At 30.3% G+C, this 17,065-nt stretch overlaps 1 protein-coding gene and 1 long non-coding RNA gene across 3 annotated transcripts in view; both read right to left on the bottom strand.

The window, feature by feature from the left end:
- The window catches only part of LOC107475663 (uncharacterized), a 91,545-nt gene that overhangs the window by 56,739 nt on the left and 17,741 nt on the right, over window positions 1-17,065 (bottom strand). The window contains 1 exon segment of the mRNA XM_021136535.2: window positions 15,816-15,826. Within this exon segment, the coding sequence (XP_020992194.1) occupies window positions 15,816-15,826 (11 nt within the window).
- On the bottom strand, window positions 7,981-11,757 carry LOC107475541 (uncharacterized). 2 transcript variants are annotated; one of them, XR_001589539.3, is made up of 5 exons: window positions 11,172-11,757; window positions 10,511-10,653; window positions 9,692-9,839; window positions 9,432-9,540; window positions 7,981-8,434 (listed from the first exon to the last, which is right to left on the bottom strand). It is a non-coding gene; the product is annotated as an uncharacterized LOC107475541 (long non-coding RNA). The 2 variants fall into 2 exon arrangements; XR_008005647.1 differs by lacking the exon at window positions 7,981-8,434 and adding an exon at window positions 8,950-9,053.

Below are 17,065 nucleotides of genomic sequence, written 5' to 3'. Positions count from 1 at the left end.
CTTCCCCGCCGCCCCGCCGCCTCGCCGCCCTGCACCACCGCACCACCACCATTTCTTCTTCTTCTTCTTCCTCTTCTTCTTCTTCTTTCTCGCCGCCACGCCGCCCTGCCTCCCTGCCGCCCTGCACCAGTACCACCACTATTTCTTCTTCTTCTTCTTCTGAACTGAATTTTTTGTGAAATTTCTGGTTGTTGATTATTGTTTAAAGTGCATGTTGCTTGATTTTTCTGCTGCTGATGATGATGATGACGACTATGATGATACTGGTGGTGGTGGTGGTGGTTCTGGTTAGGGTAGGTTTCTGTTCTGGTGGTGGTGGTGGTGAACTGGATTTGTTTGTGAAATTTCTGGATTTTGTGAAATTTGTTGTGGAATATTGTTGTTGCTGAAATTTGTTGTGGAATATTGTTGTGAATTTCTGATGATGATGATGATGATGACTATGATGATTTTAAAATTGGTCGTGGTGGTGGTGGTTGATTTTGGTTGATTTTGGGGTGAAGGGAGAAGGGTATTTTTGTCCGAAGGACGATTTTAAAACAAATTGAAACTTTGGGGACCATTTTAGAACGAAAAAAAGGTCAGAGACGAAATAAATTTTCAGCCTCTACGTTGGGAACCAAAATCATACTTATTCCTTAAAAAATTAAATACATTGTAATAGTTAATTTTTTTAAAAGCATATTATTGTATAATACAAATTTTTATCTAAATATTTGTAAACATGCATTTTACTCAAAAAATTACATATGATACTATTTCAACAGAATTAACTATTATATAATATATTTTATAATGTGCACAAAATATTTTTTGATATTACTATACATTTTAATATTATATATAATCTATGAATCATGGACACTTTGTGAAGTTGTTATGTCTGTATATCAGATATATTTTGAACACGACATTTATAGATAATTTTATATTTGTTTAAGATCATGACGAAGAAAATTCGGATTCATATTTTGAATATTAAAGTAATAATTATTTGATTTTACTAAGTGATAGCATCTCATCACATTTAAAAATTAAAATTTGTAATAACAATATATCATTAATTTAAAACTTCAAAAAGTTTTATTTCATTAATTTTCCACTTATTAGTAATAACAAGGAAAACACAAAAGCTGGGTTTATTATTTGGTGAATACTATGGTGCTTTTGAGATTATACTTAACTTATTAAAAAAGGTAAATAGATAATATTTAATAAATTTTAAATATTTTATTTTTATTTTAAATATTTTATTTTTTACTTTTAAAAACAAGTTAAACAATTTAAGCATCATAATAAAAGACACCATACACCTTATTATTAATAGGGATATTATTATAATAATGAAAATCTTAAACACTAATCTCTAGTCATGACTGAAACAGCAACAATTTAAGCCCTCACAATGGCCATCGACGTAATTTCTATTCCTTTCTACACAGTCTTCAAAGCAAGCGGCATTATTATCTGGACATTTTCCTTTACTCTTGGCGCACACCTTCGTTTCGCCTTCAACCATTATTGTGCCACTTGTTGCTTCTGCAATAATTGGTAAAAATTAATTAAACCCAATGTCATTAGAATTTCCGTGTACATCGAAATAATTAAGGGGCTCTTTAACAATAAAAACAAATAACTTTATGAAAAATAATTTATTTTCTCATGTTGAAATTAAAGGATATTTATTTGATTAAGCTTTGAAATAAGTTTTATTACCTGAAGCCAATAGCACAGCTACAAAAAGAATGCACAAGAAGATTTTTGGAGCCATTCTACAAAAATCACCTTGTATTCTTTTGTATTCTTCGAATAAAAGATTACGAATACAATGTCATCTATTTTTTAGATTATTTATAGTGTCACGGAAACTAATTTTTATTTGTTAGAATATATTAAAATTAATTAGTATTTATTATCACATAACTTTTACTATTAATTGTTATTAGTTATTAATTACACATTTATAATTAATTCTAAATATAACAAACTTGATATTGTTAGAGAATAAATTTATAATTATAGAATTACAGTTGTAATTGGTTATTTATGATAGAGTTTGTTAGAAGTAGGAACAAAAACAATTGTACATTGTACAAATAGGTAGGTGCTGTAGTTTGTAAATTCTTTATCGTTCATTTATTCAATGAAAATCACTTTGACCAAATTCTTTCTTCTTTTCTGTCGTTCATCTCTCTCTCAGCTCTATGAGAATAGAAGAAGAAACACCTCTCTAAACTCACTTTCAACATTTATCATTAAAACTATTTGACATATGTAAATATTTGTTATAAGATATAACAATTTTATTATTTCAATTCTTTTACTATTTATAAATATCTTTTTATATATTGTACTATTTTACATAACTAGAATAGACATAAATTTTTTTCTATTTCTCTCTTATTTTTCTAACACTACTAACATAATATCTTTTGCTTTAATTAATGAGATAAGACTCTATTTGGTTACTCAGTTAACTTTTATTCAATATTAGGTTTAATTCATTTTTTCATCATAATTAAAATATCATATTAGGTAAGTTTATTTTTACAGGAGTCTATAAATAACCTAACCAATATGAATGATAAGTCATACTTTTTCAAGAAAGCAAAAGAACACAAAGTAATTTTGGCAGAATGGCAACTAATGCTGCTCCAAAGCTTTTTTTGTGTATTCTTTTTGTGTCTTTTCTTTTCACTTCAGGTAGAAAATTATGTCTTAAATTTTTAGTGATACTATATCATAAAATTATTTATGATAATAATTTAAACATTTAAATACAAATACATAAATGATTATATATTTAACTTAATGAATATAAAATATAGGGTTAAATACAATTCTGGTCTTTAAAGTATAGGTCGAAAATTTTTTTCGTCCCTAACCTTTTTTTGTATACAAATTCGTTCCTAAGGTTTAACTTGATTTTAAAATCGTCCTTATCATAGGGACTAAAATCGTATGGAGATAGTGGCGAAAGCAGAGGCAGAGGTAGATCGTGAACAACTTCTTCTTCTTTCATTTCCCATTCTTCTTCTTCCCTTCTCCATTTGCAAGAGTAGAAATACTTTCTTTCTCTTATTTTTTATTTTATAATTTATTTGTTATGGATAATTTGGTCTAAATTTTTAAGATTTAAGCAAAAAGAACGATTTTAAAACTTTAGGAACAATTTTGTATGCAAAAAAAGATTCAAAACGAAAAAAATTTTCGGCATATACCTTAACGACCAAAATCGTACTTATTAACTCTAAAATATATTTAAGTATTATACTTATCTATGAGTTGTGTTGAACCGTTGATTATTGCAGACGCAAGAAGTGGCACCGTGCATAGGACTTCAATAATGTCTTGTGATGACAAAAAAGAACAAAATTGTAACAATAACGAATGCAAGAAAGTGTGTCGAAATTAAACACTTCCAAGTTGGTCACTGTACTCCCACAAGAGGTTGCTGCTGCTACAGTGATAACAGGTTAATTTGAGTGCTCTTCTCATTATGTTTGTTCACATGCATTTGTATTTTGAACAAATATATCTTTTTATGTATTTCGTGATAAAAATAAATTTGTGGAGAATTATTGAATAAAAAGTTATTGAAGTCCTTTTTACTTTAATATGACATGTATGCTTGTTTATTATAAAATTAATAATAAATAATAAATAGTTAGTTGTGGTTGTTGGGGTATGACTTATGATTTATGAATTATGATGCATAGACGCTGACACGGATACGGAAAACGATACGACACGAGACATATCGACACACAAGTTTTAAAATCTTATAAGACACGGGGACACGCATACATATAAAATATAAAGTATTTTTTAGATAATCGTAATGATATTTTGATATTTTATTGATATTAAAATAAAAATTAATTTTTTAATTATTTTAATATCTTATTTTAATTATATAAAGTATTTAAAATATTTTTTTATTTTAATAAATAATAACATATACTATTTCTAAATTTATTTTAAGAATACATGTTAAGAATAAGAATGGACACGCTGACACATGATAGTATTTAGGTGTGTCCAAACGTATTTGAAAGATACTTTTTTATTTTTTATTAAGACATGATTGGATACAACCAAGGTTCAGAAAATCGGACCGGTCATCAAACCGCTCTAGTCACTGGTTTATTGATTTATTGGTCCAACCGGTTCAACCGGAAAAACCGTTTTAGAATAGAATAATATATAAATTATAAATACACATCCTAAAATATAATTATAGTCTGATATAAATCTTAAAATATCTTCGAAATTTAAAACACTACATAAAATATCATCAACCAAATACATATCTTATCAAAATCCAAACTCAATCTGTTTTTCCAAGCTAAATCTGTTTTCCCCTAAGGTTAGAAGAACCTTGTGACTGACTATCGTTAGCACTACGGAAATTAGGATTAGCAGCATCATTCGGAAGTGGAGTATCGGCAGGCATGTTATTATTCACAAAAGCATTGTTATCAGCAGTTGCTTCTTGATTAATACTATCTTTCATAACTGAAATTAATAAAACACATATGAAATTAAAAAGTAAAAATAGCCACAAACCCACAACACAACACATCACAATGAACATACACAGAAATTGAATAGTTCACAGATGAAGTTCCAGCAATTGAAGAGTTCACAGAGCAAATTCATAGAAATTGAATAGTTCACAGATGAAGCAAAATAGAAGACCAGGCTGCTTAATTTTCAAATTATTAATTTTCTATGCTCAGCAGCAAACAGAAATTGAGCCAAGGATCAAACACAAATTGACAAACAAAATAAAATTGTGCAACAAACAGGAATTGAGCTGCAATATAGAAGACCAGGCTGCTTAATTTTCAGATTATTAATTTCCTATGCTCAGCAGCAAACAGAAATTGAGCCAAAGATCAAACACAATTTGACAAACAAAATGAAATTGTGCAACAAATAGGAAGTTAATTTTCAAATTATAAATTTCATGCAAGGTTTCTACTTTCTACTGAGGAAGTTCATACTGCACATAGTATCAAATTCACAGCCACAGCCACAGTTCACAGCCACAGTTCACAGTCCACAGAGATTAAATTGATCAGCTACAGCCACAGTTCACACTTCACAGAGGAAGTTCACACTTCACAGAGTATCAATTTCATGCAAGGTTTCTACCGGGGTCGATGGAAGAACATGAGCAGAGGCGAAGAACAAACAAGATGAGCAGAGGACGAGTCACTGACCTGGGGTCGATGGAGGGCTACCGGTGCTGAGTGTTGACTGTTGAGGACCGCGCGATGGAGATGGAGGGCTACCGGTGTTGACTGCGTGCTGCGGTGCTGGTGTTGAGAAGATGAGCAGAGGATGGAGATGGAGGGCTACTGGGCAGGAACCAGGCGAAGGCGACGATGGAGATTTGAGGGTTACTGGGGCTGAGGATGGCGACACCAGGGGACGAAGGATGGCGACAGGGGGGCTATGGTTCAGGGCGGCTAGGGTTCTCCGTTCTCCATTGGAGATGATTCAGAAAGGGGGAATGAATGAATGGGGTCGGGGGAAGAAAGGAGGGTGGGGTGCTCCGTGCTAAACGAGCGGGTCGGGTCGGGTCCGTTTTTTATTTTTTATTTTAATTATAAAACGGCGTCGTTTAGCATAACCGGCCCGTCACCGGTTCGGTCTAACCGGCCGATTTTTGACCGGTTCGCCGGTTCTTAAACGGTTTTTGTTTGGACGGTTTTTATATGAGAACCGGACCGTTTGTAGTGCCGGTTCGCGGTTAAACTGGTCGAACTGGCCGGTCCGGTCCGGTTTTCAAAACCTTGAATACAACAGACACATGTGTCGAATGAGTGTCGGTGAATATTACGTTTGAAATGTATTTGATATGCGAATACGATAATTTGCGGAATGTCTGTGCTTCATAACTAATTGTGGTTGTTGGTACTATTGTGGTGATATTGCACATAATTAATATGGTGATAACAGAGAATTATGAAAATTTGATATTTAATAGAAAAGTAATGATAGTGGTGTCAGAGATAATGAAAATAAATATTAGAAATAATTTGGAACTTTTGATTAAATTTTTAAAAAAATTAACAAAAATTTTAGAGTTAATATTTTTATCATAAAAATTTATTTTATGGATATAAATTTAATTTTGATTTTAATTTTTTTGTGAATAATTTTATTAATATTCTAAATATTTATGGATAGAAATAGTTATTTGTTTTAAAATATATATATTCTTCTAGTCACCAAAACACCCATGTATATATATTAACAAATTAATTTGATTTAATTATTTGATAGATAATTTAATTTCAAAAAGTTATGATATTCATATAGTAGTTAACGTAGGGTTAGCCTGCAAAAAATTAAAAAATATAGTAAAAATAGCTATATATATTCTAAAAAAATTTTAGAAATTATATTTTAATGTAATTTTTTTGTAAAAGTTATTAGAAGAAAAGATATTTTTATCATTAAAATTTGATATTTTTATATCAATTGAGCTTTTTAAAAGTATTTTTTTATTATAAATGACCAAGTTCTTTTAAAAAATAAAAGCTTTTAGATATCAAAAATTTATCTATTTTTTATGTGCATTTTTTAAATAATTAGTCAAATTTTTTCATATAAAAATTAGATCAAATAGATAAATCAATTTATCTAAATAAAATAACTATCCTCTAATAATATTATCCATTTACTAAGTTTCTAAAATCTCTAGCATTTTACTAATATACAAATAAATTATAGAATCCAAACACAGTTTACAAACAAAAAGAAAACAACATAAACTATTTGAGTTATTTTTTTTTAAGTGACTAATTATTCCGAAATCAAAATTTTTTAAAATTTATTTATTATTTTACTAAAAAAAAGATGAAAAATAAAAATCATAGGATGTTTCCACAGTACTTATGCACAATACTCCGCCTTTTCTTTTGATTTTTCTCTCTCTACTCTTATTATTGTTTTCCGTTTTACCTCCATTAATCCACAATTTATGTATAATACTCTACCTTTTCTTTTGATTTTTCTCTCTCTACTTTTATTACGCTTTTCATTTCAACCTCATTAATCCACAATTTATGCATAATATTCTGTCTTTTCTTTTAATTTTTCTTTCTCTACTTTTATTATTGCTCTTTATATCACCCCACATTAATCCATTGTTTATGCATAATACTTTGTCTTTTCTTTTGATTTTTCTCTCTCTACTTTTATTATTGCTTTTTGTTTTACTTCTATTAATCCACAATTTATATACAATACTCTGCCTTTTGTTATTTTTCTCTCTCTACTTTTATTATTACTTTTTATTTCAACCTCATTAATCCATTATGTATGTACAATATTATTCTGCCTTTTCTTTTAATTTTCTCTCTCTACTTTTATTACTACTCTTCATATCATCCCACGCATTAATTCTATAATAATCAAGATTACAACAATTTCTGTATCGTAATTAAACACTTTTCAAGTTGGTCATAGTAAAAGAGGGAGTTGCTGCTTTAGTCACTACAAGAGAAACGGAGCTTTGCGGCGGTTTTTTTGCCGAATTGCGGCGGTTTGAAACCGCCGCAAAACAGCATGCCAGCGAATTAGGGACCGCTGTCCATAAGGGTGCGGGGAATGCATTTTGCGGCGGTTTCCAGCAACCGCTGGCATAACCGCCGCTAAATGAAGGAAGTTATTTGCGTCAGTCTTAAAACCGCCGCTATTTAGAAAACAGGTTTTAAAAAGAAATTGCGGCAGTTAAAAATCGCCGCAATTTTGATGTGGGTTTTTAAAAAAAAAAAACTGCAGCGGTTTCATGCATGAATTTAAAAAAAAATACGACCAGCAGTGGTTTGTTCCATTTTTCTTTATTATAAAAATCCATACAAAACTTGTAATACAACTTGCAATAAAAACTATATCTACATTTGGATTGTATATCTTCTCAATATTTTCATTCATTTCTGACATACAAACATTAGTGTATCATTAAAAATAGAGCTGATATTATTTTATTTTCTTGGCACTAGCCTACAGAATAATAAAATAAAGTCAAACTATAAATATTTCAAGCTAGCAAAGTGAAATACAAAGGTAAGTAAAAATATTAACCTTTAAATGTGATGAAACCTTCTCTACTTTTATGAAAACTCCTGAAGATTCAATAACAAGAGTAGCCCAAAATAACCTAAGTGATCTCCACAAGATCTCTAGTCTGGTGTATATCCTTTCTAAGGGTAAAATACTGCTCTATCTTAGAAAAAATATAATATATAAATTAAATTAAAACTTAACAAACAATGCACTACTACTTAATAATGTAAGAATGAAACATGGTTCAATTGATTAAAAAGTACAGAAAATTTACTTGATATAATGACCAATAAGATCATTATGGGTCATGACTCATCTCTTCACATAATTTCTGGAACCACCGCCAAACCTGAAAACAAATAAAAAATAACTTATTGAACGAATAAGTGAAACAAGGAACTCCCAAATATACATAAGATAGAGAATCTTGTAGCACATTACCATCTTGAGAATCAGTATATACAAAGACATAACATGAGTCTCAACCCAAAAGATTTTCAAAGACAACAACAAACACAAGAAATATTTTATCTTAGGAAAAGACATAGTTTCTCAACATCTCTCAACACTTGTTTCTTTTTCTTTTTCTTATTGTACAAAACAACTTAAAGCATCAAAATATAATTCAGTATGGTTAATGGGCATGTTGAAAATAGACATAAACAGCTAAAATGGACATAAACAAGCACATTTAGCATTTAAACTACACAATCAATTAAAACCTCCAAAGATAGAACAATTTTCAAAAAAGAGAAAAGAAAAACAATTCAAATAAATTATGGAACTCTGCATCTTTGCTCCTCTTTGAAGAAGAACGTGGATATATTAATACGAATATACTAAAAAGAATTATTACCTTTTATTCCTCAATTAAAAATTCTTCTTATGCATTATGTATTTCTATCACTTGGACAAGAGACTTAGAAACTAATGATGAGAGATCTATAATTTCGGCAATAGAGATATACCTATAACAGAACAAATTAGATTGTTAAAATTTTAAAATTTATACAAAGTACTAAGGGGCAGTATTAGTGTAGTTTCAAACACACTATTTTTTTGATACTAGAATAATTGAAGAGAGGCAAAAGAGACAGAAGTTTCATTGCACTCCCTTTGAAATAATAATACTATACCCGCATCTCTCCTTTTGGTAGCTATTGATTATTTAATGGCATTTCATTTTGCTAATCAAAATAAGTTGTTAGTTTAAGACTTCAATAGTAAAAAATATTAATTAAAAACTAAAACTTTCAATTTTCAACTATATGCAATGAATTAATACCTTCTAAAATTTTTACCATTAAAAGACAATAAAAAAGTAAAGTATCAATTAGGAGGTGTACCTGCTAAGTCTTAATCCTGACACCATTAGTAGTATCCTTAATAATTGCTGTATCTAAAATCACTTTCTTCATTATGCTAGTTGAATTGTCTTCCCCAAGGCTTCTAATGCTAAAAAAGTTTAGATTTTTGGATAATAAATAAAAATTAAAAAAGATTAAAATGTCAATTAATTAGCTTGTTAAAGTGACCTGAAGTTTTACACTAATAAAACTGTCATATAGAAATAAATTGATAACTATTTTTGAAGATTAAATGATACCTAATTCCATGTCCTGGTCCACAAAAAATTCAGCTCTGGATTGTAAACCAGTTTTGTTTTCATTTGTTCAGATTCTTCAACTATGGTAGTGTTTAGCTTTATCCCAAGTTCAGCTGCAGTTGTCACAATCTCCATGGAAAACAATAACCTATTTATAGATCAGTCAACTACGAAACTTCATTTAATATCAACTCAAACCTTGACAATTATTTTCATCATAAAGAACAAAATTCTTCCTGCTTATTTTCATACAAAAATAAAAATAGCAATAATCATCATCATTATCATGCAGGAAAAAAGTTGACAGCATTATTTGGTAAGTTTCTCCCTTGAAGTTCATAGGCTTGATACCTTAAACTATATTAAATCTGTAGCCCCACCATGCTTGATCAGGTTAGGAGAAGCTATGAATACATTTTAGTCTATTGACAATCCCTCAATTTCTCAAACTTTGATCTTCTACATGTAAAACACTAATATGTATTATGCAAGTCATTTAAAAAGAATAAACCACTGAATCAAAAAGAAATTATTTTCCAAGTGTGCATTATTTGACTACCTATGCAATTGGGTAGGAAAAAAAATCATATATATTTTTAATATATTTCAAGTGTCCATACAGTTGAACTAATTAAATGCTAACTAAGTCATTCATATCCAAAGAATTCAACGCCCATTTGCATGCAGGTATAGCATATATAGATACAGGGTCAAAATGAAGTACCCTTTAACTTAATCCAAATAGAAGCATGCAGAGAAGAGTGATGCTCAGAAAAAATTTGAATGGAAAGTGAAGAAAACACAAGCAACCAAATGTACCTGTAATTAGTTAAGGGTACAAAGTTAGCAAGCTTCCCACATTCTGGATCATCCTCAATACTTTGTGTGTCAAGAGCAACCTTCTAGACCTCTCCATCATGCCAAACAACAACATCTATGACAGACCCTTTATCATCATAGCTCTAAAACACCAAAATGAAGCATAGACAGCAAATAATAAATCACATATCCTACTTTTTCCCTTCAACCAAAAAATAATAATAATTCTCATACAAAATGTAGCACAACATTGTCAAAATTTTTCGGATCAGTATGGTGAAACATATTCAAAACACTTGGCATATTGTCAAACACTTGGCATGCAAAAGCATAAATAACACAAAATAGCACTAACAAACATTCTTTGCAACACCAAATCAAAATTCAACACTAATGACATGAAAAATTAGCAGCATTTCGCAGTGACTCGGCAAAATATCAGTCAATCAATCCAAACAAATTGAAATTCAAACTCAAGAAGCTCTTAACAGCATGTTTAACTATATATAAGCTAACACTAACTCTAATCAGAAAATCCTAATTCTAACCTAAACTCAACTAACAGCGGCAAATAATCCTAACCAAATCAAATTAACAATAGAATCAACATATAACTAATCCTAAATTAACTAAAATAGAGAAGAAAAGGTGATCTGAGAACCTGAGTCAAAGAATAGAGCAAGAACTCAGGAGAGAAGGGTGCAGTGGCAGTGACCAGCCGCTGCTGCGTCTGAACTCGCTGGAACTAGAGTGGCTATATTCTGATTCTGTGACTGGGAATGAGGGAGGCAGGGGCGAGCTAGAGAGCCACAGTGCAAGGTTGTGAGGAGGGGAAGAAGATGGTCGCGGTGGCACTGGATGGTAGCCGGCGGCGAGACAGAGAAGGCAAAAGACAGGGGAAGAGAAAGAGAGAAAGGGTTTTTGCGATGGTTGTTCGGCGAAGGTGGAAGAAGAAGAAGAAGAAGAAGAAGAAGAAGAAGAAGATGACGGTGGTGGTTTTGTGGTTTTGACGGAAAACCTGAGTTTGGTAGGATCTGAAGGTTTGAGGATGAGAGATGGGTTAGGGTTAAGTTTGGTTTGTCTTGAGAAAGAAAAAATAACGAGACTGAGGGACAGAGCGGCAGGGGGTATTTCAAATAGATTGCCAGCGTTCACTAGATTTGCCGCTACAGCTGCCACAAAATTAGGAGATAGCAGCGGCTCGACCAACCACCGCTAAATGGCCGCTGCTATCTACCGCCTCTCTTGTAGTGTAATTTTCAATTTAGAATCATTCTTAACGTTTTTTTTCTTATTAAAATCATCATATTTGTTTGTTCATATGTATTTTGAACAAATAGATGCTTTTGTTTTTATGTATTCCGTGATAAAAATAAACAAATAGAAAATTAATGAAATAAAAAGTTACTACAAAATTAAAACTTTATTACTCTTTCTAATCCAAAATAAATGTTCATTTTAAAATTCAATTTTGTCTAAAATAATTAATTCACTTTTTTATTAATGATTTTATTAAATAAAAAGGAAGAGAGTAATTGGCACGAAGAAGTATTAGAATAAAGTAAGTGAGATAAGATTCTATTTGGTTACTGAGTTAATTTTTATTCAATATTAGGTTTAATTTATTTTTGTCATCATAACTAAAATATTATATTAAGTTTAATTTATTTTTACAGGAGTCTATAAATAACGTAACCAATATGAATAATAAGTCATATTCTTTCAAAAAAGCAAGAGAACACAAAATAATTTTGGCAGAATGGCTACTAATGTTGCTCATCTAAAGCTTTTATTCTGTATTCTTTTTGTGGCTTTTCTTTTCACTTCAGGTAGCAAAATTTGCTTAAACTTTTTAATAATACTATATTATGAAATTATTTATCGTAAAAATTTAAACATTTAAATAGAAATACATATATGATTATCTTTAACTTAATGAATATAAAATATATTTAAATATTATACTAATATATCAATTGTGTTGATTATTGCAGACGCAAGAAGTGGCACAATACATAGCCTTTCAATAATAACTTGCGACAGCAAAACAGAACAAAATTGTAACAGCTTTGAATGCAAGAAATCCTGTGTCGAAATTAAACACTATCTAGTTGGTCGGTGTATTCCCGCAAGAGGTTGTTGCTGCTACAATAATGATAGGTTAACTTAAGTGCTCTTCTCATTATGTTTGTTCACATGTATTTTGAACAAACACATCTTTTTATGTATTCTGTGATAAAAATAAACAAGTGGAAAATTAATGAAATAAATGGTTATTGAAGTTTTTTTTTTTGTTGCTTTAATATGATATATGTTTATTTATTATAAAATTAATAATTAGGGGGTGGATTTAGGCTTGGTGAGGAAAGGTATGAGCTAGGGCTTTGAGAGACATAGTTGTGGTTGTTGGTGGTATTAGAGTGTAGAGTAATATGAGGAAGGAGTATTCAAGCTACAGGTCAACCGCAAATCAATCAAATCCATATGTTGATATGTTGTGATGGCAGTGTTGATGGTAGCGGAGGTGGCATGGCGGTATTCGACAGTTTTGTGATTTGTATTCATTAATTAGTTATCATTAGTATTTTTAATAGTGTGAGATTATGGGCTTGTTTGGGTGAGCTTCTAAGAAAAGATCTTTTTTCGAGTTATCTTTTTTTAAAAGATCTTATAGAGAAGTAAAAGTAATTTTATGTTTGGATATCTCATGTAAAAAGGTCTTTTTATCTATCAATTATGTTTGGGTATAACAATATAAAAGTACTTTTTTGTTTATTTATTACATGAAAAACATCTTTTTTTTAAGAAAAAAAGATCTTTTAAAAAAAGATGTAAATTACAGCTTCTCAAAAAAGATCTTTTTTTTATTTTACTAGTGCTTTTACTTTTACTACTAGAAATTTGCCAAACACGTTAAAAAATAAAAAAAGATCTTTTTTCATTGAAAAAAGATCTTTTTTTAACAAAATAATGGCGCCCAAACATGCACTATATCTAATGATATAAGATTTTTTTTGTACTGATTAAATATTGGCCAAATTTTAATAAAATAACTAGCCCGTAAAATAATTGAATTATAAAAAATTTGATATTTAAAAGAAAAGAAATAATAGTGGTGTCAGATATTGAGAATAAATAGTAGGGATAATTTGAAATTTTTTAAAATGAAAACAAAAATTTTAGGATTGATATTTTTGTCATATAGAATTTATTTTTTATGAATATAATGAATTTAATTTTAATCTTTTATAAATAATTTTGTTAATATTTTGAATAATATTTATGAATAAAAATATTTATTTAAAAAAAAACATTCTTCTAGTCACCAAAACATCCATGTATATATATTGACAAGTCAATTTGATTTAATTGTTTGATAGATGATTTAATTTCAGGAAGTTATGATATTGATCTAGTTAACATAGGGTTAGTCTACACAAAATTTAAAAATATGACAAAAAATAGCTATATGTATTCTAAAAAAATTTTAGATGTTAGAGAATCATTAGTATCAATTTAGACAAATTAGTATCGTCTATATTTATATAGTATATCTGTATATTAATTATAAGATTCTATGCCTTTATTACTCTGATTAATTTAGCACCTATAAATACCCCTTGTATATTGTACCTTTTATCAACTTGAATAATACACAAAACACTTTTCTCAGATCTCTCTCTTGTTTCTAACATGGTATCAGAGCAATAAAGGCATAGAATCCTATAATTAATATACAGATATACTATATAAATATAGACGATACTAATTGGTCTAAATTGATGCTAATGATTCTCTAACATGTTAGAGAATCATTAGTATCGTCTATATTTATATAGTATATCTGTATATTAATTATAGGATTCTATGCCTTTATTACTCTGATTCATTTAGCACCTATAAATATCCCTTGTATATTGTACCTTTTATCAACTTGAATAATACACAAAACACTTTTCTAAGGACGTTGTGGGCAGTAGATGGGTATACAAGATCAAGACTCGCTCTGATGGCTCTATTGACCGTTATAAGGCCCGCTTGGTTGCTCAAGGTTGTACGCAAGAGTATGGTATTGATTATGAAGAGACTTTTGCTCCTGTCGCTCGTCTTACGTCTGTTAGAGCTCTTCTTGCCATTGCTGCAGTTAAAAAATGGTCTCTCAGTCAGATGAATGTGAAGAATGCATTTCTTAATGGGGATTTGAAAAAGAAAGTCTATATGAAACCACCTCCGGGATATCCTTGTCCTTCTAATAAGTTTGTCTCATTTGCAAGGCACTTTATGGACTTAAGCAAGCTCCTCGTGAATGGTTTGACAAGTTCAGCACTACCATATGCAGTCTTGGTTTTACTTCTAGCCCTCATGAGAATGCCCTCTTCATTTGTAAAAGCGAACTTGGAGTTGTTCTTCTACTTTTGTATGTTGATGACATGATCATTATTGGGGATGATGTTGATGGTATCTCTGATCTCAAGACCTTACTTCACCTAACCTTTGAGATGAAAGATCTTGGTTCTCTTAGCTATTTTCTTGGTCTCGAGGTCATCTCCACCGATGATGGCATCTATCTCTCTCAGGCTAAGTATGCTTCAGATCTTCTTGCTCGCGCTAGGATTACAGATAGTCGAACTGAGTCTACTCCTCTTGAGCCTAATGTTTGATTTACCCCTATGGATGTCACTGTTTTGGATAATCCGACTCTATATCGACAGTTAGTTGGCGGTCTCGTCTACTTGACTGTCACCCGACCAGACATCGCCTATCCGATTCATGTACTTAGCCAGTTCTTTTCAGCTCCTCGTACTACTCACTATGCGGCAGTTCTTCGCATTCTTCGCTACATCAAAGGCACTCTATTTCATGGCCTTTATTGTTCTGCCCATTCCTCTTTGTCTCTTCAGGCTTACTCCGATACTGATTGGGCTGGTGATCCCACTGATTGTCGTTCTACTACTGGTTACTGTTTGTTTCTTGGCGACGCTCTCATTTCTTGGCATGCTAAGAAGCAAACGTTCACTGCTCGCTCAAGCACAGAAACTGAGTACCGTGCCCTCGCTGACACCACTGCTGAAGTTATCTCGGTTCGTTGGCTTCTCGAGGATCTGGGTGCTCCTCAGTCGTCCCCTACTGATGTTTTTTGTGATAACCACAGTCCTATTCAGATCGCTCATAATGATGTATTTCATGAACGCACCAAACACATTGAGATTGATTGTCACTTTGTTCGACAACGTATCCTTATTGATGCTGTTCGTCTCATTCCTGTTGGAACACTAGATCAGACTGCTGATATCTTCACGAAAACTCATCACCCGACTCGTTTCCGGACTTTGTTATCCAAACTCAAGTTGGTATCCTTAGCTCCCACTTGAGTTTGAGGGGGGATGTTAGAGAATCATTAGCATCAATTTAGACCAATTAGTATCGTCTATATTTATATAGTATATCTGTATATTAATTATAGGATTCTATGCCTTTATTACTCTGATTTATTTAGCACTTATAAATACCCCTTGTATATTGTACCTTTTATCAACTTGAATAATACACAAAACACTTTTCTCAGACTCTCTCTTGTTTCTAACATTAGAGATTATATTTTGATACAAATTTTTTGTAAGTATTATTAGAAAAAATATTTTTATTTTTAAAATTTGATAATTTTATATCAAGTGAATTTTTAAAAAATATTTTTTATGGGGAATGATCAAATTTTTTTTAAAAAACAAAAATTTTTAGATATCATTTTTTTCATTTTTTGTGTGCATTTTTAAGTAATTATTCAAATATTTAAACAAAATAAATCAAATAAATAAGTTAAATTTTATAAATAAAATAATTATTCTCTAATATTATCCTTTTATAATTTTTTAAAATGATTATATTTTCGATCATGTTTAATTTTGTGTAAATTACTAGAGACTCTAGCATTTCACTAATATACACATAATCTATAGAATCTAAACACAATTTACAAACAAATAAAAGACAACATAAATGATTGGAGGATGTAGCAGTTTATACGAAAAAAAAAATGAAAACAGTAGAATGTCTCCACTTTCTACAGTTTATGTATAATACTCTGTCTTTTCTTTTGATTTTTCTTTCTCTACTTTTATTACTATTTTTAGTTTCACCTCCATTAATTTACGGATATATCTAAAATAAACACAATAATTATATGTATATCAGATGTGTCACATTTATATATACTATTAGATTTTATTAAATAAAAATTAAAGACTAATATAAAAAAAGAGTGTTGATTATAACACCTTCATTATGAGAATGTCACACTTCTGGCTGCGCTACTCTGATAGCAAAAAGTATTATGACGACTTCATATACTTAATAATAAAATAGGAGCTTTTGACTCGAAATTGTATCGTTGTTTTTTTTGAAAAGCGGAAAAAGAATACTTTTTAAATAAAACAAAACAAGCATATACGTGTACAAAACTTCAAAAATTCTGGAACTTACATTGATGGACTCTAATAAATACAGAATATCCTAGTTCATAAATAAATATCTTTAAATATATAATATTTTAAATGA

This window comes from Arachis duranensis, chromosome 2, assembly GCF_000817695.3.
Source record: "Arachis duranensis cultivar V14167 chromosome 2, aradu.V14167.gnm2.J7QH, whole genome shotgun sequence".
NCBI lineage: Eukaryota > Viridiplantae > Streptophyta > Magnoliopsida > Fabales > Fabaceae > Arachis > Arachis duranensis.
This window is presented reverse-complemented; position numbering and strand designations above follow the sequence as displayed.